The 27,901-nt window shown below is 54.5% G+C and overlaps 1 protein-coding gene and 1 pseudogene across 1 annotated transcript; both read left to right on the top strand.

Moving 5' to 3' along the window:
- The first annotated feature begins 22,244 nt into the window (after nucleotides 1-22,244).
- On the top strand, nucleotides 22,245-22,715 carry CCDC182 (coiled-coil domain containing 182). The gene has a single exon (XM_075559634.1). It carries the CDS (start codon nucleotides 22,245-22,247, stop codon nucleotides 22,713-22,715), a length of 471 nt encoding a protein of 156 aa, XP_075415749.1.
- A 4,638-nt stretch (nucleotides 22,716-27,353) lies between these two features.
- Nucleotides 27,354-27,680, top strand: LOC142458257 (cystatin-B pseudogene; annotated as a pseudogene).
- Nucleotides 27,681-27,901: the final 221 nt, after the last annotated feature.

Here is a 27,901-nt window from a genome sequence, read left to right on the forward strand (position 1 = left end):
CTGTCATTTTGTCTTTTCTAGCGTGGATATTTTCCGTGATGTTCAGGAGTGTGCTTGTGTCTTGTACTAGAGCCCCACGTTTGTCCCTGTTTTCGGTTGAGGGTCTTTATGGCCGTGGGGTTTGTATTTTGATCCACATTGAGTTCATTTTTGTGTATGGTGCGAGGTATGAGCCCTTTGTAGGTGAAGACCTAGTGTTTCCAGCACCGGTTATAAGAAAGACGATCTTTTCTCCACTTCACTGTGTTTTAGTTCTTTATACACAATTGTGTGTGTGTGTGTGTGTGTAGGTACTTGTTTGTATCGCGGGGCTTTCTGTTCTAATTCTCTGGTCTTTACATCGATCGTGGCAGCAGCACCAAGTGGCTTTGATTACCAAGGCTGCAGATTTGGTTTTAAAGTCTGTGAGTGAAAGGCTTCCCATTCGGCTTTTATTTTGGGAGCTGGGAACTCTTTACGGGAGTAGAAAGCCCCGTCTCCCTCCCTCTGAGCGCCTGGTGGCTTCGAATCTGGTTGGCAACCAAACAGCTCCTCTGAGCAGTTAGCCCTTCATCCGAGGGGCTGTGGACTGGATTGCTGACCAAGGGATGAGGCCTTCTCCTTCCGTAAAGAGTTACCATCTTGGAAACGGGGTAAGTGCTACTCCATCTCACTGGGTCACTGTCATCTGGTTTAGTTTGGGATCCACTTCACCCTCCTGCCCTGCCTCCCCCATGCCTCCAACTTCCTCCAGTGTAGCCCCACCTCCCTGGGTGACAGACAGGCCTGCTCTGGATGCCGCAGACCTCATGGATCCATGTGTATGGGGAGCTTGCTGTGTGCCGGGCACACACATCTGGGCAGACCTCTGAGGGGACCCATGCTGTGTTGTGAAAGGCTGGGATGACTTCATAAAAAGTGACCACCCCTCAAAACCCACGGGGAGGGGGGATGGCGGGGGGGGTACGGCTGCTCTATCTGGTGTGGGGTGTGTCCCCCTCTGAGAAGGCGCATGCATCCAGCAGCTGGGCGCCTGCAGGATGTCTGCACAATACGACGGGGCTCATCATTTTTCTGTCTAGGAGCAATTAAGTGGCACCAGGAAGCCTTGCATCTCCGTCCCATCCCCTAATGACTGCGGGGGGTGGTGGTGGTGGTGGTGGTGGTGGTGCAGGCCGCACCCGCTTCGGTTAATTGGCAAAGTGATCACCTGTCTTCCAGTGGGGGGCGGGGGGCACACATCTGGGTGCAGCGTGCGGGTTCCTCTCCAATTCCTCACCCTTTGCCAAGCCTGGGAACCCCCTGCCTCATCGTGTGCACGCCTGGAGTGAAGCGTCCTTTGCAGAGGGGGCCCGGGAGGGTGGGGAGAGACAGCAGCTTCTTTTTCCCCTTCTCAGACCCGGGCTCTTCCTCATGGCCCCCTCCCACCCCTGTGCCCCCCACCCGCAGCCGTTTGCTCCCCAGCCCCATCCGCGGGCCTGTCAGATTGCAGTTTTAATTGCTTCGAGACACAGAGCCATCTGGCCTCCTGCTCTCCACTGTCAGTGGGCTGCCGTTTCCAGGGTCTCCTGTCAGGCCCCCATTCAGTCACCACCTACCAGCCTTCATTCTTTATTGCTCACCCCCCACCCCCACCCAGGCCCCAGCCCTCTCCCCTCCCCCGTCCTCAGCTCCGGACTCCTTTGTCCCTCAGCTTCCCCCACCCATTCCTGGGATCAGTGTACCTTGTCTCAGCAGAACAATGTGGCTGTCAGCTTTTATTAAGCATGCAGGGAGGGGGGGTGGACGCCAGGATTTCAGGTGGCTGAATGCTTACAAATCCCTCTGTGAGTCCTGGAGGTCTCCTGGTTACGCTTTAGTGCATTTCTTCAAGGCCGCCGCCGCCTTGTCTCTTCTCTTTTATGCCCCCCCCCCCCCACCCTTCAACAGGTCATCCCTTCCAAGCCCAGCAGCAACTTCCGGTCAGGCGAGATCCTGGGAGCCTCTGTGTCAAGGGCCCAGCTTGGAGCAAGGTGGGGGAGACTCCCTGAGGCTCCCGGCTCCCATGGCCCAGCAGGGGCAGTGCCTGCGCTCACCTGGGTGCTGACCTGGAAGGCTTCAAGTCCATTTCCAAGTCCTAGGGATACCCTTTCACAGGAGAGCTGGTGGCCCGTGGGTTAGCAGCTGCACGTTTAACCATTGTCCTCCGGACCGTGGAGAGGAGGATATAAGACAGGGGCGTCACCACCCCAGGCTGGGCAGAGTTTGGGGAAGGTCTTGGTGTGCTTGTGTTTGTCAGTGGGGTGGCAAGTCAGGCCCAGCGTGGAGAGAAAGGTCCCATGCTGGAGCCAGGAGTGATGGGGAGGGACGAGGCACTGTGGTTAGACTGAGCTTCCTGTAAAGACTGAAGGGATCCGCTGACTGGGAACATTTGAACCAGCAGTTAAGAGTTTGGGCTTTGGCATCACTCTCAAGTTCATGTCTGGGGTCTGCCTTGAGACCTTAGGGAAGAGGGCAACAACCCTGCTACCTCCCTGGGCTGGCGTGGGGTCTCCGTGAGAGGCTGAGTTGTATGCTCGGCTTGGTGCCTCGTGCCCTGCTGCTTCAGTGGAAGCTTTAAGTAGTGAGTAAATGCTCAACAAACACAGGTTTCAGGAGTCCCCGGTGGCACGAACAATTCAGCACTTGACAACCAGGCCAGAAGTGGGCAGTTCAAATGCTCTCAGAGGCACCAGTTTCCAAAAGCCTGGAAAACACTGGAGCCACTCTACTCTGCCCGGGGGACTCACTGAGTCAGAATCACACCAAGAGCCCAGCCTTCAGCCCCAGATCCCCCCCATCTTGCTTCCTCCTATCTTCATTTTGTTCTCTTGAGCTACATGGACGCTGTGGGGACCTCTTCCCCACGCTGGGAGAATGTGCCAGAAATCTCTCCGGGGGTGTTTGGCATGTGCCCCCACAATGTCCGGCCGACAGCACCCCCTAGGCAGGGGTCTCTTTCCCCCCCACAGATCAGTTCAAGGTGGTAGAAGATGGCAGAAAAGGCCTGGCATCCAAAACGGCAGGGCTGAGTGGTGCTCCAGTGTCTTATTCCAGATCAGCTCCTATTCAACCGAGTGGACTTGGGGAGCCAGCTGTCTGAGTGGGAGCTTAGAGCAGACGGGCTCACTGCTCTCCCCTCCCGTTGGACTCTGACCCAGATTCGGCTCTGAGCAGATTCATCTCTGCCCTTGGTGCGGGTCAGTCAGTGCGTGCCTGTCCAGGGATAAGCCCTGTGTCCTCCTGTAGGCCCAGCTCCCTGGTCTGGAGGGGACGGAGGGGCTTGTCGGGTGGAAGGGGGCTCACAGCGCCAGAGGACACCCAAGTCCTGCGTAATGCTCACAAAGTCTTAGGAAGTACGTTTCATGACCCTCCTTTCACACATGACTCCATGGGGACTTGGAGAGTTTAAGAAACTAGCCCAAGGTCTCAGAGCCACGAGAGGAGGCAGGATCCACCCCCAAATCCATCTAGAAAGAAACCCAGGCTTTCCACGCCTCTCCAGTGCCTCTAGCCACCTCTAATTAATCACCTAATAAAGGCAGACACGATACCTGTCAGGTTTCGTCAACAGTTAACACGTTCAAGTGTTCAATTTTCACAAATGATCAGCTGGCTGGACCATAATGCCTGAGTGTCTTTCCGCAAACACCGGAATTGCTGGAAGCTCAGCCTCTCACTAATGACCACCACCGCCTTGGGGAACCATCTTTTAAAAAACGAAGCTGGTTGCAAACTTGCAAGGGACAGATATGGCCCCGAGTTGCCTCACAAATCTCCCTTTAATGAGCACAGGAGTGGACACGTTATACAAGGTTGGCTCCACTGATGCTGCTGAAATAGCTGAGCGCCGGAAGGCGTGGAGGGCTTTGCTCTTCGACACACGGACGGGAAGGCGTCCCTCGTTTCCAACGAGGCCAGGGTGGAAGAGCAGCCTGGGCGGCCCAGGACCCTGGCAGTGGTTAAGAGTGAGGTGTGTCTGGAGGAGTGTGAGGGTTTTCACATGAGCCCCAAGAGGGAACCATGTCTTTGCTGACCCTGGGCCTCAGTTTCCTGCTTTTCAGACAAGGCAACGATCACTTTGGAACAATCGCCGAGCTTCCTTCCAGACTCCACTTTCTACGAGGCTGCATCTCCACAGCGGGCACCTCCGAGGATGAAGCTAAATATCACATGGTGGCAACAACAACCACACAAGGCAGAGCTGAGCCCTTGCTGTGTGGCAGGCACTGCTCTTTGCCACGTTCGTCTTCCCGAGGCAAGTACGATGGCCATCTCCATGGCTTCGATGGGAAAACCGAGCCCAGAGAGGTAGCGGAGCTGGCTGGAGAGCACGCAGAGAGTAAGTGGCAGAGTCAGCGTTTGAACCCAGTAGCTTAGCGCTGGAGCCTAAGTTTTTCATGTGGCCATGAGAGCACACAGCCCTCGCGGTGACAGAGGGGGCAGAGAGCAGCCCCCCACCTCCAGCCAACAGCCACACAGATGACCATTCAGAGCCACTGTCTCGGAAAAATGAAGCTGTTGTGTTCTGTTGATTCCAACTTATAGCCACCTTATCAAGGGTACACCAGACCAAACCAGACCACACCAGACCAGACCAAACCAGACCAAACCAAACCAAACCAAACCAAACCAAACCAGACCAAACCAGACCAGACCAGACCAGACCAAACCAAACCAGACCAGACCAGACCAGACCAAACCACACCAGACCAGACCAGACCAGACCAAACCAAACCAAACCAAACCAGACCAGACCAGACCACACCAGACCAGACCAAACCAAACCAGACTACACCAGACCAGACCAGACCAGACCAGGCCAGACCAGACCAAACCAAACCAAACCACACCAGACCAGACCAGACCAGACCAAACCAAACCAAACCAGACCAGACCAGACCACACCAGACCAGACCAAACCAAACCAGACCAAATCAAACCAAACCAGACCAGACTACACCAGACCAGACCAGGCCAGACCAGATCAAACCAGACCAAACCAAACCAGACCAGACCAGACCAAACCAGACCAAACCAGACCAAACCAGACCAAACCAAACCAAACCAGACCAGACCAGACCACACCAGACCAGACCAGACTAGACCAAACCAAACCAAACCAAACCAGACCAGACCAGACCAGACCACACCAGACCAGACCAAACCAAACCAGACCAAATCAAACCAAACCAGACCAGACTACACCAGACCAGACCACACCAAACCAGACCAGACCAGACCACACCAGACCAAACCAAACCAAACCAAACCAAACCAGACCAGACCAGACCACACCAGACCAGACCAGACCAGACCAAACCAGACCAGACCAAACCAAACCAAACCAAACCAAACCAGACCAGACCACACCAGACCACACCAGACCAGACCAAACCAAACCAGACCAAATCAAACCAAACCAGACCAGACTACACCAGACCAGACCACACCAGACCAGACCAGACCACACCAGACCAAACCAAACCAAACCAAACCAAACCAAACCAGACCAGACCAGACCACACCAGACCAAACCAAACCAAACCAGACCAGACCAGACCAGACCAAACCAAACCAGACCAGACCAGACCAGACCACACCAGACCAGACCAGACCAGACCAAACCAGACCAGACCAGACCAAACCAAACCAAACCAAACCAAACCAAACCAGACCAGACCACACCAGACCAGACCAGACTAGACCAAACCAGACCAGACCACACCAGACCAGACCAAACCAAACCAGACCAAATCAAACCAAACCAGACCAGACTACACCAGACCAGACCAGACCAAACCAAACCATACCCATCGAGCCAATTTCAACTCCTAGAGGCCCTGGAGGACAGAGTAGAATTGCTGCTTAGGCTTTCTGAGACTGCACATCTTTAGAGAAGCAGACGGCCGGCAGCCTCATCTTTCTCAGATCGACAGGTGGGTTTGAACTGCTGACAGCGTGGCTGGCAGCTCAGCATGCAAACACTGCATCAAGGGAACAACAACTGCGTCAGGAAGACCAGAGCCACTGAGGCATTCCGTCGCGCTGCTGGAGCAGAATCTTGAGAGGACCATGACTTCTAGAAGGACAACTCGACCTGTCTTGGACGAAGTATGGTGAAAGTGTTTCTTACAGGCAAGCATGGTAAGACTTGGTCTCGCGTGCTTTGGACATACTGTCGGGAGAGACCAGTCCCGGGGGAAGGGCATCGTGTCTGGTGAAGGAGCAAGCCCTTAGGAGAGGGGTGGCCATGGCGGCTGCATCATCAATGGGCTCACACACAAGGGCGATTGTGAGGCTGATGCAGGACCGGGCAGCGTTTGGGTCTGTTGTGCAGAAAGTTGCTGTGGGTCAGAACTGATTCGATGGCACCTGACAGCAACACAGGAACTACCATGACTGAAGGCTTGTCACATTTGGCCCTGGGCGGTGCTAATTGAAGAGCTGAGTCTGTCTGGAAGCACCTCCGAAAATAGGCCTGATAATCAACTTCAACACAATCAACCATCGGAAACCCCATGGAACACAGCCCTACCCTGACAGCAGTGTGTGTGTCTGTGTGTGTGCGCATGTGTGTGTACATGCGTGTATCTAAGTGTGTCTGTGTGTGCGAGCATGTGTCTAAATGTGTCTGTGTGTGCATATGTGTGTCTAAGTGTGTGTGTCTGTGTGTGCATGTGTGTGTCTAAGTGTGTGTGTGAGCATGTGTCTAAGTGTGCATGTGTGTGTCTGTGTGTGTCTAAGTGTGTCTATGTGTGTGCATGCATGTGTCTAAGTGTCTGTGTGTGAGCATGTGTCTAAGTGTGTCTGTGTGTGCATGTGTGTGTCTGTGTGTCTGTGTGTGTCTAAGTGTGTCTCTGTGTGTGCATGCGTGTGTCTAAGTGTCTGTGTGTGCTAGCATGTGTCTAAGTGTGTCTGTGTGTGCATGTGTGTATCTAAGTGTGTGTGTCTAAGTGTGTCTGTGTGTGTCTATGTGTGTGCGAGCATGTGTCTGTGTGTGCGTGTGTGTGTGTGTCTAAGTGTGTCTGTGTGTGCATGCGTGTGTCTGTGTGTCTGTGTGTGCATGTGTGTGTCTAAGTGTGTGTGTGTCTAAGTGTGTCTGTGTGTGTCTAAGTGTGTCTGTGTGTGCATGTGTGTGTCTGTGTGTGCATGTGTGTGTCTAAGTGTGTCTGTGTGTATCTAAGTGTGTCTGTGTATGTGCATGCGTGTGTCTAAGTGTGTGTGTGTCTAAGTGTGTCTGTGTGTATCTAAGTGTGTCTGTGTGTGTCTAAGTGTGTGTGTCTAAGTGTGTCTGCGTGTGCATGCGTGTGTCTAAGTGTGTGTGTCTAAGTGTGTCTGTGTGTGCATGCGTGTGTCTGTGTGTGTGCATGCGCGTGTCTAAGTTACTCCGTTCTCTTCTCCCACAGCAAAGGCGCAGGAGCCTGCCTCTCATCTGACTGCTTGTCACTCTAGCTGTTCTGGAATGAGTTTTCCCACTCACCCATCACATACCTGTCATAGATTCAGAGCAGAGAGGGCTGGGTCTCACTGGCTCTGCAGAGGAGCTGCGGTGTGGCCTCCCTCAGTGACTCGCCTCGCTGGGCCTCACACTTCTTAGTTGCACCAAGGCAGATGGATAGATCGGTGTCACAAACACCCAGAGTGGGCCTATCCAGCAGTTTCCTCGGGCCGGCAGTGATTTTTCAAAAGAAACCATTGGTCAGGTGGCTGGGCTTTGAAAGAGGAAGTGTTCCCCCTCTGGCATCTCCTGATAAGCTGGGGCACCTGGCACATAGGGACTCCCTTCCCACCTGGCAACCATGAGCATGGGGTGGGTCCCTTCTGTTCCTCAGGCAGGACCCATGTTTGCTTTGGTGGGAGTCCAGCCTCTCTGCCTGGCTTCCCGAGTCCACAGTCCTGACCTCTAGAAGCCCATGCAGCATCACCTAGGCCCCAGCCCCATTTAAGCTGGCTTGGGTATCTCATCTGCCCGTTCCGATCTCTATGCTCTAACAGCTGCCCAGTGCCCTGTTTCCTTACAACCCCCCTTTGGTGGCTTCTAAGGAGTCCCTGGGTGTGTTACAAACCACCCAAAGCACGGCCCTTTGACCGTAGCCAGAGGCAGCTCAGGGACCAGCCAGTCTGGGTGACACACACCCTTAAAATGCTAGGGGGTGGTTCTGCTCAGCACACACGGGTCGCTGAGAGTCCAAACGGACTTCTGCCCCCACAGTCGGCCACAGTGGCCTGGGCCGATGGGCCATCGTTGGGGACCATCTGAATGGTCATGGGCTAGGGCAATGGAGGAGCCGAGCTCCTGCTGCCACTGCCACGGGGACTGTTGGCAGGAAGTCTGAGGGAAAGCTTGGAAGGTGGAGTGTTGGTTTTCAGCCCCAGCCCCAGCTTGGGGCCCCGGGGAGAGGCACTGGGCCGGGTGATGAACGGGTCCCTTTGCACAGAGCCCCAGAATCTCTTTTGCACAGGCCTCTGCCTGTTTGCTTTTCACAAAGCCTCTGCTTTTCGGAGATTAATTGTTGTCAAACACAACTTGTTTTCTAATCCTTTCAGGCCCCTTGAAAACGTTCTGCTTTATTTTATTTTGACCTTTTTTTGATAAAGTCACGGAGGTGTTTTTTCTTTCTCTCTCTCTCTTTCCCCTCCTTTCTCTCTCGCTCTTTTATGGATTTGCCAGTGATTGTCCAGGTTGACAAATTGGATTCTGGAAGCTGATGCTTTGAAGAAAAGGATGCAGTGTGACAAGACAAGACGCAGCTCATCCTCAAACCAGGAGGATACATAAAAAAGGGAAAGCCGCCCCATTCGCCGGCTTCCCTGTGACTCAAAGGGTGTCTCACTGTCACTGATAATCTAATCTTCCCATGATAGGTGAGGGGGGGGTGGGCAATGGCAACCCAGCCGGGCTGTGTGTGTGATAGGCCTCTGATTAATAGGACTGTCCAATCAGCCCCCGGCCGCCAGGAAGGTGATTAATGACATTTGATGTGAACTCTGACCCCCCTTCCCTGGAAGAACACAGGGAGAGAAGGGAGTTGCCTGGCCTGCTGGTGAGCCGCACACAGAAAGGGGATTGATTCCTCCATGGCTTTGTTCCTTGCAGGGTGCGCGTGGGGGGAGGGGCCGGGCACCCTAGTTTCCAGGTGTCAGCCGGGCCCTGGTTCAGTCTCAGGTGGCAGTTAGCACCTCTCCCTGCATTTCACTGCCCCCGAGCACTGGCCTGAAAAGCAAGTGCCTGTGCCATCTTGGTCCATCTCTAAAGCCCTTTCACTGGGAACCATGAGACCATCTTGGCCCCTCCCCATCCTGAGTGCTATGTGTCAGGAACATCCCTCCTGGGGGGCCTGGCAGGGTGGGGGTGGGGCACAGAGGGCCCTTCTCCTCTCCAGCTTCTCCATCCTTTCCTTTTTCCCATGCACACCCTCTGGGCGTGTGGGACTGGGGCGGGGTGAGGATCCCTGAGTGGTGCAGACGGGTGAGCGTCCGACCGCCTGCCTGGCGGTGAAAGCACTCAGAGGAACCCCAGAAGAGAGGCCTGCTGGTCTGCTTCTGAAAGGTCACAGCTGGGAAACCCTCTGCAGCCCGGGTCTATTTGGGGGGCCCACGGGGCGGCCCTGAGCCGGAGCCGACTGGACAGCGATGGTCCTGGGACGGTGGGGTTGGCATTGCTGGGCTTAAGGGCATAGAAGTGTCCCTGGCTGGCAGGGCGCAGTGGAGACGCCTCTCACAGATGCCAGGAGGAAAGGGGGTGGTGGATGAAGTGAGCTTGGCTCAGGGCGGGCAGATGACTTCAGGGTTAAAGGCCGACTAGGCTCCAACAACTGAGTGGCCAGGGCCAGCTCCCCTGGGCAGTTCCGGAGTGTTCCCTGCAGGGCTCTCCGGGGCTCACATTCCACACCGCCTCCTCCAACAGGAAGCCCACCAGGTAGCCTGGACGGTCCTCTCTGATCATTGCCCTTTTCGTCTCAGCTCTCCCACCCTTCGCAGCAAGGCCATGCAGTCGTCCTACTGCGAGGGACCATTTGGCGGCCTGGCCTCTGTGGTGACCAGGTGATTACAGCCGAGGAAACAATTACAATGACCAGGTGATTACAGCCGAGGAAACAATTCAGCATGAGCGAGTTCCACCCAGGGAATGGCCAATGTCCAGGCCAGCGACTACCCAGAAGTGCGTCGGCTTATGGGCGTCAGCGAGCCCCCGACGCCAGTAACACCAAGCACGTCCAGAAGCTTCCCCAGCTGTCTGGCCGTCTGAAAACGGTGGTGACCCTCCACAAGAGGAGTCCCACACAAGACAGACGGCAGTGGTCAGGAGAGATGGGGGCGTGGGATTTCAGCCCATGCCACCTGGGGAGACCCTCCTTTCTTCCCACGCTGGCTGTCTTCTGGGGGATGAGTTTGGCTTTCAGCACCTCTGCTGAGGAGGAGCACTCTGCCCTGTCACATGATGGCCTACCGGCCCAGGAGCTTACTCAGCAGTGTGGCCAGTGGGGATCTTGCAGCAGAAGCAGTGCATGCATTTAACGACTTATGGGATTCTTGAGCTAATTGGACAAACATGAGTGGGCACAGGAAGGCACGGGGCTGCTGTTCTGGGAGTCAGACTCACAATCGATGAAGGTGTCCGTGTCTATAGCACAGAGGGACCCCTCTGGCAGAGCCCTCAATGCTCACGGGAAGCACTCACGATGGTGGGAATTATTGTCTGTGACAGTTCAGGTTGATTGTGCCAGCCTGGCCGATAAACACATGTGGGATTAATTGAAGGGCGGAAGGATAAATGGCTCAGTGAGCCTCACCTTTCTTGTTCTTTGATGGTCAGACCAGTGTGCAGCTGCCTTAGCCAGTTCCCTGCTTCAGCTGGCAAGGCTCACTTCCTGCAAGACATCCCCAAGGAGAAGCCGCATGGACCTACCCCGATGCAGCCCTGGGTGCTGGAGCAGCCGTGTGGGAACCCCTGCCAGCACAGAGATGCTTACATGCTCACTGACTCTGCTTTCCTCCTGCAGTCGGCTTCATTGAGTGTGCTTTGCGAGTTTGAGGAGGACTTTGTGGATTGGTGTTGGACATAGAGGCTAATGTTGGACTTATGGGCTTGGACTGGACTGGGTTGAGACGCTTTCTTAATGTGCACTTACCCTTTATATAAAACTCTCGGGGATACACACACACACACACACACACGCATTTCTGTGGATTTGTTTCCCTAGTCTACCCCGGCTAACTCATTATTGTTATCACTTACTACCACTAATGATCGTTGCCGCTGTCCGCTGGTCTTGTCAAGTGCAAGTGGGTTCCGACTCACAGGGACCCACAGACCCCATCTGCTCCTGCGTCATCCTCACTGCCCCTCCTTGGTTTGTGCCCGTTGCGGCATCCCCCATGCCAATCCATCTCACCGAGGGTCTTCCTCCGTTTCTGGACTCCGCTTTAGCAAGCATGAGGGCGTCCTCCAGGCACTGGGCCCCCTGATAGCATGCCGGAGTGTGTGAGATGAAGCCTCACTTCTAAGGAGCACGCTGGCCGTCCTTCTGACAGTGGGCTGTGTTTGTTCTTCTGACAGCGGTGGGAAGCTTCACCTTCTCCTGTAGCGCCCTCATTCAAAGGCCTCGGTTCTTTGGTCTTCCTTGTCGCTTGTCCAGCTTTCAGACGAAGAAGAGGCGATTGAAAATGCTCTGACTTGGATCAGGTGCGCCTTAGTCTTCAAAGCTATTATCAGTGGTCTTGCTAATTGTGTGACAAGAAAACCAGCTAGCTGAGGTAGGTAGGCCTCTGGTACGGAACGACCACCTGCGTGTCAGTGAAGCCCCGTGCTCCACACGTCGTTGTGTGATTTTTAAAAATTGTGCTGAAAATGGACATGCCCCAGTCTTCACCCACACAGCTGCGTCCATGTTCACAACCCAGTGACACTGATTTCATATCCTTCTGCCAAACTTTCCACCTCTCATGACATAAACCCAACGTCCCTCAAACGCCACAGAGCTCTGACTAACTGATTTTCCTTTCTCTCTTTTTAAAAACAAGTGCATCAACCATCAGGCCTTTCTATAAAGGCACCTCTGCGTGGACTCAACCTCCACCTTTCCAGTTCCAAGGCACCGACGACCACTGTACGATGTGCTCAATGGTGAAGCAAGAGCAGGCAAGTTCAGGAGCACAGGTGGAAAGCTGAGAAGCCCCGTTGAAGAAGGTAGCCCCAAGAGGAGGTCTGGTTACACATGGAGCCCCAAGCAGCAGCAGGTCTATTCCCGTTCCTGCTGGCGGGCCCTGGCTGGGTTTGGAGCTGTGGGTGTCTGAGCCGTGATGGGACAGAGCAGCTCCTGGGGGGCGGGGGAGAGTGGAGCCGCCCAGGTGAGGGTGTCTCCTAGGCTGGACAAGCACGCACGGGGGTGTCTGGGGCGTAGATGTTGTGCTATAAATGCTCACCCAGGAATACTGAGTCTGGGCATGGTCAGCCTGCTCTCCCTCCTTAGAGGACCCGGGTGGCCCACTGGTTAAGCACTCGGCTGCTAACTGAAAGGCATCTCACTCAGACCCAAGCAGTGGCGGCGCAGGTGCAGGAGGAAGATCTGGCCACCTGTTTCCGTAAAACACACCTGAACTCCCTGCTGTCCAGTGGGCTCCAGCTTCAAGCAGGCCTCCAGCCAAGAGCAGAAGGGCCGCCTGGTTTTCCGAGGCTGGAACCTTCGCGTCTTTCTCCTGTGGCGTGCCTGGTGGGTTCGAATGTGAACTTCCGACCCTTTGGGTTGGACAGTGAATGAGTATCTCAATCACTGTCCCAGCGGGTCTGCCCATAGAGATCACAGGCTGGAGAATCCCATGGGGAACTCCCACGCCATCGCACGGGTTTGAGAATGAGTTGAAAATCACTTGAGGCACCGTGGGACAGAACCAACTTACAAACCTGCCCCACGCCCTGCCCCGACATTGACTTTACCTCCTGCCCCGCCAGGCCTAACCTCGAGGAAGAACATCCTCTCTGCTGACCACCACGTGGCTGTGCGAGAACGCAGCCAAGCACAGGGACCTCAGCATCCACTGGGTGCATGGTTACCTTGGGGAAGGGATTAAGGACGGAGAAGGAAAAGCACAGGCGGGAAGACATCCTGCTTTCTTGTCCAGGTGAGTAAAAGCGCGGCTGTGACATGGATGACGTTTTAAAGTTCCTTCTGGCAGCTCCCCAAACACTCCAAACTCACTGTCCGACGCCAGGCAAGCCAATTGCTATAGGGACTGGCATGGTGTTCTTTATAAAGAAGCTGCTTCATTGGCATATACTTCACAGAGCATACAGTTTAATGGTTCAATCATTTTAAGAAGATTAGAGCAACCACCCCACAGTCCATTTCAGAACATTTTCTTCTTGGGCTCTTTGTTGTGATCTCCCGGTTTTCCGTACTCCCCTGCCCGGCCCCCAGGCAACTATCAATCCAGTGACGGTCTCCCTAGCTTTGCCTATCCTGGATTTCATACCCAGAAAGTCACGCAAGACACAGAAGCAAGTAACCAACTACACAGCAACGACAAACTGCCCAACAACAGTGACACGACGAAACAGGGAAACCCCCGTCCACAAAGACAGCAGAAAATATTAAAAACAGAAATGACCTAAAAACAAGTCAAAAGGCAGATCCAACGGCAAGGAGTTGCATTTTAACCCAAGTCCATCTGCTACCGGCGATGATTTGCAGTGCTCTCTGTCTGGGTAACAGGGCTGTGCACAGCTCTGACTACCCTCAGAGGACGTTCACCAGAGTCTGCACCTGGGGACCCTGCAAATGGATGGTGGGCTTCCGCCGTTACCCACAACCTTCGGTAAACTGGGTGTTCACAGTCGAAGCTCTGATACCATTCCCTCCTTTAGATTTGGATTTTATTCATTACAATCCTTGGATCACACAGGCCGGTGGGCTTCTTCCACTTGGACTTAGTTGACGCCTCACTTAGGTGGCTTCTTGTTTGAAGACAAGCCTTTAAGTCCCCAGACACCATTCTTTCTGACAGCCCGGCACCATCTGCTCTCTTCACACTTTGCCGTAGCGCCCATCTCTTCAGTGATCTTTCATGCGGGTGAGTATTCAGCAGAGCCATGTCATAAGAACTGCTTTTAGACTGAGGGTAGAATTAAGTGCAAGCCCCAAACCCATTCATCTATCTGTGACTTCTACATATCTCGGGCCCACTTTAGGGACATCGTTATCAACTCTCGATCACCCCCCTGGGACATAAGGTTCTGCTATTGATAGTGTCATTCATTTAGCCAAGGGTGTAGAATTTAAAACATTGTTGAGAAAAGAAAACTGCACAAGTATAGACCGGCTCTAGATGCAGTACGCAAATTGTTGACTTGTACAGATTTAACTCTCAGTGACTGGACGCTACTGGCACCAACAATGGGATTGGTGACAAGGCAAAACTTTCAAAAACACTCATTTGCCAAGGCATTGCCACGGGGATGGGCATTTCTGATCTCATCAAGTGCACCACCTGGGACTAGCGGAGGGGTCGCTTTTCCTAATCAAGAAGGGAAGTCCGTACCCAGAGACGAAAGGGCTGTGCTTGGGCAGAAGTGTACACGGTGTCTATCCAGTTAGGGCGAGAGTTTACCTAGAACAGCCTCAGCCTTCAAAAGCAAAGTCCCAGGTTAGGGGATCCCTCTAGGGTCAGCAAAGTGGGGTGCTCTATCCCCCTAGCTGCAGCCTGTGACTGGGGGCCTTGGGAGCGGGGGTCTCTGAGGGCTGAACCTCAGAGCTCACAGGAAGTGTTAGACTCTGAGGTCAGCCCATGCCTGACAAGCTCGGAGCCGAGGGTCCCATGAAGCCAAAGCAAGGGACCCAAGGGTGACAGGTCTCCAGCTAACATCAGGGCCTGAGGAGCCCCAAGATGAAGCCACGTGGGTGCCACTCGAGACTGGAAAATCCCAAAGGGGCATGTGGATGTCAAGCCTAGAGGGGCCTGTGATCTTCAAGTTCCACCTCGAGCCCTCGCCCCCTCCCAGTGTGGCGCGGGCAGTGGTGATTCAGAGGTGGCTGTCTCGCCTTCCGCGTGGAAGAGCTGAGTTTGACTTCAGGCCAGGCCCTTCCTGTGCCCCCAGGACTCGGCTCTGAGTGGAGGCTTGCGCGTCTCTCTGATGCTGACCAGGTTCCAGTGGAGCTTCCAGAGGAAGATAGTCCGGGAAGAAAGGCCCAGTGATCCCATCATGCCTGGGGTCCCCAGAGCTGGGGGCTGACTGATTGGCAGCTGCCAACAACCACCTGTGTGGGCTGGGCTCAGTGTCAGTGTCAGCGGGCACCCTGTAGCCACCTCTGCCTTGCCCGTCACAGAGCGTACACTGTGGGGCCTGCTGGGCTTTCTCACCGCACACCGCCTATCCGAGCTGCCTGCCGTCCCGAAGGCCCAGCCTCAGGCCCGGCGTCGCCATCCAGCGCTTGTTGAATTTGTGAGGATGTGAGTGAATGCAGGAGAAGGCTGCACTCTGGGGTATAAACTCCGGCCACTAGGCCCCAAGCCAAGCCTTGGAATGGCCAAGTGCCCGGGAGCCAGAGGCCTCCTGCCCTCTGGCCCATCAGGCAGGGCTCAGGGGACCTGGGCATGGGTGGGAGTTGGGGTCACTTTCGCCCTGTCCCTGCCTCTCAGGAAGCTGTGTGCACACCCACAGCATGGAGGCTGGGTAGCTTTCCGATGGTTTAAGCTCATTACTCATCATTAGGAGTCCTGGTGTCTGGAGTTTTCCAGGTGATCAAAGCTTCCCTGTCCGCAGCCGCCAAGCAGGCCTGGTGTCTGTCACCAGTAATCCCCCAGCCTAGCCAGGCAGACAGTTAAGTAACCCAGGAAGGAAGGGATTTGGTTTTTAAGCTCACATAATTCAGCTTGACACCCCGACATGCAGGCAGTGGTTCTCGCTCTGCTGGGAGGAAGATTTCCCCGGTTGGAAGTGGGGTGGGCTGAGGGAGCAGGGGCCCGGCTTAGCTCTCCGCTGCAGGCAGTCAGTCCCCCATTAGAAGTCGCCACATGCACCTCTGATTATGGACAGGTCTCCGGGCCCTTTAATGTTATGCAGATTTACTTTTACTCTGAAATGATGGAACCAACCCCTACCTTCCACCAAACCCACCCCAGTGGGTGGCGTATCACATTAAACCCACGGTGCCACCAGGCTCCTTTTCTGTCCTGCACAACCAACCCAACCCAACCCCACTGCTACTGAGTCCATGCCAACGATGGAGAGTTTCTGAGATGGACTACCTTTACAGGATCGCACAGCCTCGACTGTCTCCCACAGAGCGGCTGGTGGGTTTGAACCGCCAAGCTTGTGATCAGCCGTCCAGTACCCAGCCAGCAGTGCCACCAGGCCTCCTTTTCCTGCACGTGATAAACCAGCACTTGCTCTAACTGACCGACAGAGTCTTCAAGACTTGGATCTTGTGCTTAACGCAGGATGACTTGCATGTGTGAAGTGGTGGACCCCTCCCTGCTCTCCTGGGAATGCTGGGAGCTGGGAGAAAAATTATCCTCACCAATCTCCGCTACCCATCAACCCTTTCGAAGCTCCTGCTTGCTTCAAACAGTCCCTGCCTTGGCTTCCCCAGATCCAGAACTCCTTGTGGACCCATCATTTTTACTGTTGGTCTCTGACTGGGCTCAGGTCCAATTGGCCTTCCCAGCCCCTAATCCTTCAACATCTCCCATCCCCGCTGGTAGTCTATGTCCTTGAACAGAAAATGCATTGCAAGCCTGAACTTGAGAGCCAGGCTATAAGCGAATCACCAGGGCAGGGCCTGACGTTTCAGCAAGAACTCCGAATTCTCGGCATGTGTTGGGCGGCTAACTCCAAGGTCAGTAGTTTGAACCCACCAGCCGCTCTGCAGGAGAAAGATGAGGCTGTCTGCTCCTGTGAAGGATGATAGTTTCATAAACCCACAGGGGCAGGTCTGCCCTGTCCTGAGCCAGAACCGACCTGTGGTGTCAGAGAGTTTATGGGTAGAAAAATAAAAGGGTGCTTAGACCGACTTGCAGATACATGGTGTGCCCCCTGATTTTTAAAAGTGAGTTGGAATGGAATGATGTAGCCTAGAAATCAAGTTCCTTTCTCTTTTGTTTGAAATGAACTTGTCTGTTATGAAAGACTCCAAGTTCATTTCCGTGTGCCTTTCTCTTTAGCCACTCCCGAGTGGGTCTGAGGGGTAGGGAATCCGAGGGAGGGAGAGGGGCGTACTATCTAACTGAACAAATCTACACAGCCCACCTCAAGAAACCCACAGATGTGGTTCTCTTCCCCCCCCCTTCCTCCCTCCTTTCTTAGTATCCTGTCCCTCCCCTCCTCTCTCCCTGCTCCCCGCCCACTGCCCCGATCCTGGCCTCCTCCTCGGTAAAGTCTTTTGGTGTATAAACCAGGTTTCTGTTTGTTTTTCTGTATCATCATGGTGTTATTAAATATTTATCTTTGTAAGATTATGACTACTAATAAGCAAATGTTCTCATTCCGTCCATGTCTTGTGGTGTGTGAGAGCCTTGTCATCTGTTATTGATGAGTAGTGGTGCCTTGTATGGATGGACCAGAGTAGGTTTATCCAGGATGCATACACTTTTTTTCTTGACTTGACCCCTGAATACAAGGGTTCGCTCACCCGAGCACTGAACAGTGTCGTCTGTACTGCTCCACCACGCAGCCTGTGGCAGGTGTCGGGCGGGGTGGGGGTGGGGGTGGGGGGATACACAGTAAACCCAAGGGGCTCCTTCGGTTGGAGAGTGGACACCGCGTTATCCAAGTGTCCGTGTCATTATGTATCCACTTCACGAGGACACCTTTAGGCAAACCGGTGCCGAGAAAGGTCCCCAGGGGCCACGGCTGGTTGAGCACCCTGCCCAGCGGTGCCTCGGAAGAAAGACTTGGCGGTTGTGGTCTGCTTCGGAAGGTCACAGCTCGGAACCTTGATGGAGCTTTGCTAGTCTGCCTACGGGGGTGGCCCAGAGGCAAAACCCACAACTACTGTCAACCAGTGTTGGCCATGGGTTCGGGAGATTCTGGTACCAGACCCTAGGGGGTGCTGGGAAGTCCTTACCCACATGCTCTGAGGTCCCTGGTCTGGGGACCTAGTGTGGCTCTCTTGCGTGTGGATGTCCTGGCCCTAGCCAACATCCCCGCCCGTCGAGTGGAACCGGCTCCCGCCTGCGGTGGAGGGCTTCCTGGTACAGTGAGGGGCCTGCGGGCTCTGCTCTGTCCAAGGCCGCTCCCCTGTCTCCACATTCACTCCAACTGGGGTGCTTTACATAGTTTAATTAAAGCCCCGCCCTGGCTTGGCAGGCCTCTGATTGATGCTGTCCTCTCTGTGGCAGGGTGTGAAACGTGGCATCTGAGGATGCCCTCCTGTTCTCCAACCCTTGGCTCCCACCTCTGGAGGTGGCTCCAGGAGGGGAGGGGATCCCGGTAGGGCAGGGTGGGTGGTGGGCACTGTGAGGGTGGGTGGGCAGGGCTCAGGAAGGCCAGGAAAGCCCAGCAGGCCACTGGGCTGCAAGGAGTCCGACTTAGAGGAGACACAGCCCCGTGGACTCTCCTTATCAGTGTCAAAGGATGACAAATGGCAATAGGACAGTTGCCGGGTGGCAGCTGCCAGGCTCAGAGGGAAGCAGGTATTTTTAGCTCTGTGTCTGGGGGCTCTGGCAGGAGTTAATTCATCATGGTGAACCGATTCGAGCTTGGCTCTTGGACCTGGCTCCCTCCCTCCACCCCTAGCCTTGTCCCCATTCCTCAGACTGGAATAGCAGCCACAAAGGTGGAAATTACCCAAAGTGGGGTCCAGGGGGACACAAACCCATATCACTCTGGGTGCTATACCTCTCTTCCTCACGTCCTCTTCTTCCTCCTCCTCCCTGTGCCTCCTGCCCATTCCTCCCTCAAGGCCTTTCCAGCCTGTCCCCAGTCTCCTCCTCCTTCCAGCCACAGCCTCCCCTGAGTGCCCCTCCCTTTGTCCTGTTGGTGTCCTTCATAGCTCTTAGCACCAACCAGAAGCATGTCATCTGTTGATTGCTTCTCTTCACTGCCTATCTCTTCCATTTAAAGGCAGGCTGCCAGGGGTGGGTGGGGGTGGGGGATTGGCTCTTTTATGTTATTATTTTAATGCCCTTATTGAATCTGCAATAAACGGCACTGTGGTGGATGGGTGGATGGGAAGCTCTCTGTGGGCCAGGATTTTAACACCCAGTGTGTTAAGGTTGCTGTCCTTGGCAGAGGGCAGTCTGGGAAGACAGAGGCTGTGCAGCAGCATCCTCACCGGACCAGGGCAGCCTCATGGCTCAGCCCAGGGGATTCTGGGAAAGAGTGTGCTGGAGAGAAACAAAGCTGCCCTCTGTCCCCTTGCAGTCCCAAAGGGCATACACTTGGGGGTTGATGAGAGATTGCTCTGGAATCTGTATTTCTTTCCAGTAATATTTTCTTGGGGGCAACATAGAGTCCATTCTAAGGACATCCTAGAAGGCTGTCCCAGACTCCTTATGTTGGGGGCATTGCGCGTGGCCCTTTTACTGTGTCCTCTCTTAACATGGCTCTGTTCTTGATGACACTACTGTGCCAGATCCTGATCTAGGTGGTGACAGTAGTCTATTTGGCCCCCTTCTTGCTGCGAACAGAACCTCTATTTGGTTCTGGTACCGGGAGGCCTGTGCTTGGGCATGGCCCAGTCCAGGTCCATGGGTCCAGTCCCTGCTCTAGGCCCAGCCCCAGGCCTAAGAAAGACTCGGTGACTGGTCCAGCCACTTGCAATGGCTCTGCTCTCCCAGCCAGTGATTGGCTGTGAAGTGGGCAGGTGAGTACAGTTCTAACAAATGGAATGTGAGGGGCTTCCTCACTTTTATAAAGAGAGGCGCAGGGCCCCATGTCCTTTGTCCGAGCCAACAGGCGAGCCAGGCTTATTTCACATGTCGAGGGGGGGCAGGCATCAGGGCCTGTGACAGGTGGCAGTGGGCTGCTCCTGTGATTTCCATTCACAAGGGGCCACGAAGGCCCAGCAGAGATGCTCGGTGGTCCAGTGGGACCCACCCAGGGGTCCTAAGAAAACAGGCCCACACTGGTCCCTACCCAATCGGCAGAGCACCTGGCTCTCAGGGGTGCACTTGGCTAGCTGTGAGGTGTCCTACAGAGGCCCGGGGAGGCTGTGGACTGCTCTGGGGCCAGCAGATGCCTTGCTAAGAGAATTCCTTTCTCTTGAAGGGGACACGTAGGTTGACCTTACTTTCCTAGGACTGTGGGAGAAGGTTCTGAGAGGAAGGGCAGGCCTCCACTGCAGGCTCCCAGGTGCAGCACACTCAGCGCAGGCCCGGAGCCACCTGCCCCCAGCCTCCTCAGAGGCTCATGTGCAAAGCAGGGTGCTTCCCCAGCGGGGTCTTCGCTGGTCAGCAGCTTCGGAGGAGCAGCAAACCCAGAACTCAAAAGGAAGCCCATGTAAATGCGCTGAGGCTATGGAGACACTGCTCTTCCGTGTTAACTTCTGCTACTTTCTCGGCTCCTGCCATCCTCCTGGAGGACGGCGACAGAGAGGACGAAGGAGCACAGCTGTCAGCGAGAGGATGTGAGAGAGACCAAGCAGGAAAACACCGGGGAAAGACACACTGGGAGACATCGCCTCTCCCCCTGCTCCTAGACAGCGGAAGAAGGGGCTGCTGTTCCCATTCCGACCAGTAGGTGTCATCAAGTCAGAAGGAAAACAATGTTCTTTGGCGCTTCACGTGGTCTAGGAAGATTAATCCTCCTCTGTCCAGTTATCAGAGTGCGATTATGTGCAGGGCACCACTTGCGGGGGTACCAGGGTGAGAGGCTAACAGCCCCTGGCCTCATGAGGTCACTGTGCCATCGGGGACCTGGGTCCTGAGTCACCAGAGGAGGCCGGCGGCCTGGAGAGCTTTGAAGGAAGGACGAACAGGAGGGACCTCCGAGAAGCAAGTTCCCACTGTCTCGTGCGACTGCAGAAAAAAGGCTCAGAGAGGGAGGGAAGTGGCCTGCCGTCACACAGCCTCTGACTCCCAATCCATCAAGGGAATTCTGACGTATAGTGGCCTCTAGGACAGACCAGAATGGTCCCCAAGGCTTCTAAGGCTGCCGGTCTTTATGGAAGCAGAGGGTCACGTCTTTCTCACTCTGTGGTCATGGGCTTCAGCCGGTGACCTTTCAGTTAGAGCCAAGTATTTAACTACGTGCCACTAGGGCTCCCGAGTCCCCGGGGCAGCCTTGGTTCCTGCCATTCTGCCTCAATGATCGGAGTTGCTTTCCTCATCTGGCAGTTCAGCGAGTCACCCTCATTTGGTCATCCGTCTCCATGCAGGGGAGGCTCCCTGATGGCACAGATGGTTCACTGCTGTACTACTCACCAGAAGATTGGAGGTTCAAACCCACCCAGGAGCCCCTCCGAAACAAGACCAGGCCATCCGCTTCGTAAAGGTCACAGGTATGAAAACCCGACCGGGCAGTTCTACTCTGCACACATGGTTGAGAGCTGGAACCAGCGGGCAAGTGACTAGCTTACTGCCAACAGTAACAGCAACGGCAACTCCATGCCAACTGTCTTCTCTGATGGCCAGGGCAGGCACGGGGAGAGGGCGGGCAAGTGTGCTTCCTGGAGAAGAGGCAGCTGCTTCATGACTTCCAGGCTGTGTGCTGGAGAGTCCACTGCATCTCTCCCCAGCTCTGTGCCGCAGCCTCCTGTAGGGAGTGTGAAATCAACCACGGTGGGTGAGTACGTTTCTCCGACTGAGCAAGCCTCTCTCACAGGCTGGCATCATTTCAAAAACATGGGTTTGGAGCCAGAAATACCTTTTAACACTTGAGAGCCAGAAGTGAGGGCAGGTGCAATCTCTTTAAGATGCCCTTGTTCTACTGGAGAGAAACATGACTTTCCCAAGACCACCTGGACCCCGGGCTGCCGGAAGCCCTGGCCAGCGATCCAGGCCTGCCTTGTGCTGTACTTCTCTCCACCAGGCCTGTCCTTTCCCTTCAGCCTAAAGCCGAGACTGGGCTTCGGACTCCAGAAGGATGATGAGTTGAGAGAAGCCCAGTCCTCGGCGACCAGTCTAGAATGTGACGATATGCAAATGAATGGAGTGTGGCTGTCCTCCTGTTGCCTGAAGGGGTCCTGATGTCACAAAGGGCCAGGCTGCCCTCCACTGCGAATGCCCCATGTCACCAGCCCCAAGCATCCCCTGACCCGCTCGCTGCGTCTCTCAGCTCCCTGCTCCTTGTCCACGGGAAAGGGACAATGGAACCCCTCTACCAGGCGGGCTCCATCCTCGTCAAAGTCAACACTTTACAGGGGAAGAAAATGGTGGAGAGCGGCCTCCAGTCTGGAGACTTCTCCCTGCCCTCCTCGTGGCCTTCCTGTGGGCCGCCTTCGCCAGACCTGGAGAGTGTGCAGCAGAAGGTGGCCGGGGTGCAGCGGGAGCTGGAGGACTTCAGGAAGGAGGCGCTGCAGGCCATCCGCGCCCTGGAAGACGCCTTCTGCGAGATGAACGCGGTGCTGGTGCAGCTGGAGCAGCAGGCGGCCCGCGTGAAGCAGCGGCTGCGCGAGGAGGAGGACCGCGGCGTGGTGCGCAACAAGGTGCTCACCTTCTTGCTGCCGCGCGAGAAGCAGCTGCGGGAGCTCTGCCAGCGGCTCGAGGCCCGCCTGCTGCGCCAGGGCCGCGAGGCGCTGGGGGCCCCCTCGAAGGCGCAGGCCCACGGGCGCCCCTGACCCTAGCGCACAGCCCAGCGCCCAGGCCCAGCGTTTTGTAAGGAGGCGGATACAGACCCAAAGTCTCACCTCCTCTCGCCTTCCGCTCGGCGGGGCTTCTCCGCAAATTACACCTGGTTCCCAGGCCAAATGACCCGACCCCGTATGTTCTTTCTGTGAGGCGGCTTTCATCCGCAGCCCTCGAGGAAGGAGACCCCGTGCCCCCCACCCCCTGCACTCCATCCTCCCGACCCTGGAAACTGTCGTCGTTTTTCGGCTTTCCTTTCTGTTCTCCGTGCAATGGCGGTGCTGCTCAAATGTAGACCTTGGTGTTTGATCCTTTGTCTCCAGTGTTCTTTGGCCGATTGTATTGGGCAGAATTGACCTCGTAATGACTCGGGGACTCTCCCATGCCCTGTCACTTGGACGTGATCGGCTGGGTGTTGTGCCCCCTCCACCCATGGCTACCCTGCCCACCACCAGTGCCCCCTACTTCCCTACTTCCTAAGCTAGGCCTGTTCTGGCTTTCCTGTCCCTGCGGAGGACCCCGGGGTGTCGTGGGGTGCGTGCTGTTGCTAACGTCAAGGTCAGCAGTTGGAAACTGCCAGCTGGGTCCAGGGAGAAAGGTGAGGTCTTCTACTCAGTTACTGTCTCGGGAACACACCCACTGGGGCGCTTAGTTCTCCCCTGTCCTCTCCGTTCTTGACTCGATGGCAGTGAGCTCAGCGCTAGAGCCTGATCTTGCTCTTCACTGCTGCCTGTCCCCATCCCCCACTTCTCCTCTTAGACGGGATAGCGGCACATGCAGCTTAGTAAGACCCCAGAGCATGTTGTCAGCTGAGCATGGTTGATGGTGCCGTGACACGGATTCTCCTGCCTGAACCAGGCAGTGATTGTCCTTGGCTTGGCTTCTTTCAGGCAGTTCATTCCGGTCATCTCATGGTGCTCACCGGCACCTTTGAGCTAGGTGCTGCCTCTTGCTGTCCTCAGGGGACTGGCCTCAGGAGGGTGAAGCCATACTCAGAAGTCGCAGGTGGGCGCAGGGCTCAAGCCCAGGCCTCTGCCCCCCACCCCCATGCTGAGCTCCCTCTCCCCGCCACCATGCTGCCACCCCTCCTGATGTTGGAGCCAGATCTGATGGGATTGATGGCCCTGCCCTGATGGGGGTGGGTTCATCTCACAGGGGTCTTTGGGGTTCCTTCGCTGTCACTGCACCTTTATCTCCAATGACCCTTTTTGCTCCAGACGTCGTAGCTCTTCTCTCTTCCCTCCAAAAAGCTGCCCAAGGAAGAGTCTTGAGGGGCCTGGGAGCAGAGTCAGGTCACTGTCTTCCCAACTCAATGGACTCCATAGCTCCTGATGGACTGTTCCCTCCCATCCTCCTTCCCAGCATCTCCCAGACTAGATCGGCACACCTGGACCGGCCGAGCTGAACGTCCCAAAGGACCCTTGGCCGCCTCATCAATTGCAGGACCCATGAGCCAACCGATACTCTGGGGCTACATCCCTTCTCTAACTTTAGGCAGTTTATACTTTAAAGGTTTAGCTGACGTGGTAATAGTAGCGGCAATAACATTGCTCCTCCTCCTCCTAGTTAACATTTAGGGAGAACATGATATATTCCAGGCACTGGGGCTGGCCCTTTACACCCACTTAATCCTCACCACAACCCTCTACTCTAATCCTCACTGTCAGAGACTGTGTGAGTCCCGGTTGATCAGAGAAACAAATTCATGGACACTCCCATGTGTATCAGAAACAGCTTTATATAAAGAGTACACTAAGAAAACATCCCAGCCCTTTGCTTGATGGTCATCAAGCTGATTGACAGGCTAAACTCCCCCCCCCCCCATTGACAGCAAATTGACAGCAACTTATGTAACTATGGGAAGCTAAGCAACTTGCTCATGGTCACCCAGCTGGTAGATGCAAGAGTTGAGGTTGGAACTGAGAAATGTCAGGCTCCAGAGGCTGTGTTCTTCATCCAGTGTGATATTATTGGAAGCCTACGTATATGGGATAACTATTTCTTGAGTAGTTAAAATACCAGAGTGCTGAACTTGGTGAGAGGAATCCTAAGAGAAGAGATGTTTCTTTTGAATCGTTTTATTGGGGGCTCATATAACTCTCACCACCATCCATACGTACATCAATGTGTAGAGCACATCTGTACATTCATTGCCCTCATCATTCTCAAGACATTTGCTCTCCACTTAAGCCCCTGGTATCAGGTCCTCATTTTTTTCTCTCCCTCCCTGCTCCCCCCTCCCTTGTGAGCCCTTGATAATTTATAAATTATTTTGTCATATCTTGCTCTTTCCGGTGTCTCCCTTCATCCCCTTTTCTGTTGTCCGTCCCCCAGGGAGGAGGTCACATGTAGATCCTTGTAATTGGTTCCCTCTTTCCAACCCACCCTCCCTCTACCCTCCCAGTATCGCCACTCACACACTGGTCCTGAAGGGACCATCCACCCTGGATTCCCTGTGTTTTCAGTTCCTATCTGTACCAGTGTCCATCCTCTGGTCTAGCCAGACTTGCAAGGTGGGATTCAGATTATGATAGTGGGGGGAGGGGAGGGGAGGAAGCATTTAGGAACTAGAGGAAAGTTGTATGTTTCATCTTTGCTACATCACACCTTGACTGGCTCTGCAAGGGGATCTCCAGTGGCCGACAGATGGGCTTTGGGTCTCCACTCTGCACTCCCCCCCTCATTCACTATGGTAAGATTTTTTTGTTCTGATGATGCCCGATACCTGCTCCTTTCGACACCTCATGATCATACAGACTGGTGTGCTTCGGGAGAGATGTTTCATAGCGAGATTCCTATACTCCTACACCTTGTAGAGGATGGTGTGTGTGTGTGTGTGTGTGTGTGTGTGTGTGTGTGTGTTTTTACAAGTGTATCTGAGAAGGTGAACATGGCTGGTCAACTATAAGAAGAGGTTAAAAATATATCAACTGTCCTATGAAGGAGAAATTAGATTAAACATTGAAATGTTTGGGAAAGGATTTTAGTCACCTGAATGCTCAGCATGCAATGGACTGCCCAAAAGGGACAGTGTCTGTGGGGAATCTCAGGGCCGGACTGAATGAGGAAGCCTGGGATTGGTGCCCGTCCGATCACATTGGGAGCTGCTTGGCCTCATTCTGGCCCAACATTTTAGTAGGGTCCTAGACACTCCAGAAGATGGGAATGAGCCAGGGAACCCCAAGAAGTGAGGCATGATGGGAGGACTTAGGAATTTTGGTTAGAAGTATATTGCAGGGAGACCTGGTAATGGTCTTCTGAACACTGGAAGGGCCGATAACAACCACCCTTCGGGACAAGTTGAGTGACACACCGGGAAGAGGCAGATGAAAGCAAAGTATCTTTATTGTTGGTGCAGCTGCCTGAGACAATGGTTTGGGATCTGTTGGCTTCCCAGGCTTGCTGAGACCCAATCCCTGAGTCTCTAGCAACAAGTGTCAGTTATGTGTGTGTGTGTATACATATATCTATATATGTTATAGACACACACATACACATCTCTATATAGTCTTCTCCTTGCGGTTCCTTCAGGCTTTAAAAAGTGCATGCTTTTGTTTAAATGGCCAGCAAACTGAGAGAGATCTTCTGCATTTGGTTCCTCTCCAAACCCCAACATCTCCTCCGTCTCATGGATTGACTCTCGCCTCCTCTTTGTTAAAATTGCCAACATTGTGCCAGCCCTGCCTTGAACGGCTTCCAGATCCAATTCTCCTCCTCGGCGAGGGGGTCTTTGCTCACTTGCTACGGCACACACTCTCTGGTACCATCGGCCCGAATGGCCTTCGTCTTTCTAGCAGCATCTAGCACCTCCCTCACCTTCACTTTCAGATCCGAGCTCTCTGGTTAGGCGTAAGGTTGGGGTCTCAGCAGTGCAGGGCGCAAAGGAACTCAGCTTCAGATGAACAACCACTGCTGCTTATGGCATGAAACGTGACGACGGTCATGCTGGCGGCCGGGTCGCGAGTGTGGCGGCAACACAGTGGCGTTGCCACCGCTGCCGGGTGTGAGCGCAGTCGCATCGTCAGTGCTGTTGGAGTTGAACACTGCCACGTTCTAGCCATTATGGCCGCTGACACTGATGCCCACTTCACTGTAGGGCAGGCCATTCCCAGCTATATGCCAGTGTTTGAAAGGTCAAGCCTGGAAGTGCACAGCGGAGCACGGTAACATCAGCAAACACGCGCTGCAATGTTGTAGGTAGTAGTAAAAATTACTAATACGCTGTGGGGGCGGGATGAAAGCAAAAATGGACAGTCGTAAGCGTGGCTCATTGTAACTCGCTTACGTCATCAATTGGGGGCTACCTGAAAGCAGAGCACTCAGTAAATCCCCTGGCCCCTGCTTGATTACATTACAGTGCTTTGTCGAAGCTGATGGTGTGATATTAGATTATGGAATGGTGCCTAGACTGGTGTTTGCCCAAACCACTGGAGGCCACCGCTCACTCCCCTGGGCATGGAAGTTAGCCATCACAGGTGGGCGGGCACAGGTGCAGGGAGGCATGGGTGTCAGAGTCATTGCTTGACTTGCTTCCCTCTTCGCTTGGCGTCAGAGTCCTGGGACAATCCAAAGGGTCCCCGAGAGATTTTGCACCCTCAGTCCTTAGAATAAAAAACTCACGGCCGAGAGTCATCCCTCTGGGCCACCCTGTGTCCACTTACTTTCTCTGCTCCGCGCCAGCCGCCCCCATTCTCGCTGCCAAGATGATGTGCGGAGGAACCTCGGCCATCAAGCTGGCCACCGCGGAGATCCAAGAGATCGCTGACAAGGTAAAGACCCAGGTGGAGGCGAAAGAAAACAAGACGTTCCCGGAGTTTAAGGCGGTGGAGTACAAGTCTCAGGTGGTCGCCGGGACGAACTACTTCATCAAGGCCCACACGGGCAATGACAACTTCATTCACCTGAGAGTATTTCAGAGCCTCCCCCACGAGAACAAGCCTCTGACCTTGTCCAACTAGCAGAACAAGGCCAAGCATGAGGCGCTCACAAACTTTTAACCCCTGGTTGCTTCGAGAGCCCTGGGCCCACGTGACCCACACATGAAGGTAGTTCTGTCGTCTGAGTGGGAACCCGGGACCAGAAAGTACACATGTCCACACCGTGCCACTGTGTCTTGTTAATTGTATCCCCAAAATAATGAGTGTCAATCTATAATCCTGATATGTTAGTTCCCATGAAG

This window comes from Tenrec ecaudatus, chromosome 10, assembly GCF_050624435.1.
Source record: "Tenrec ecaudatus isolate mTenEca1 chromosome 10, mTenEca1.hap1, whole genome shotgun sequence".
NCBI lineage: Eukaryota > Metazoa > Chordata > Mammalia > Afrosoricida > Tenrecidae > Tenrec > Tenrec ecaudatus.

What these genes read in the sequence shown, in the direction of transcription:
- CCDC182 (XM_075559634.1), top strand. Translation starts at nt 22,245, where the DNA reads ATGGAACCCCTCTACCAGGCGGGCTCCATCCTCGTCAAAGTCAACACT.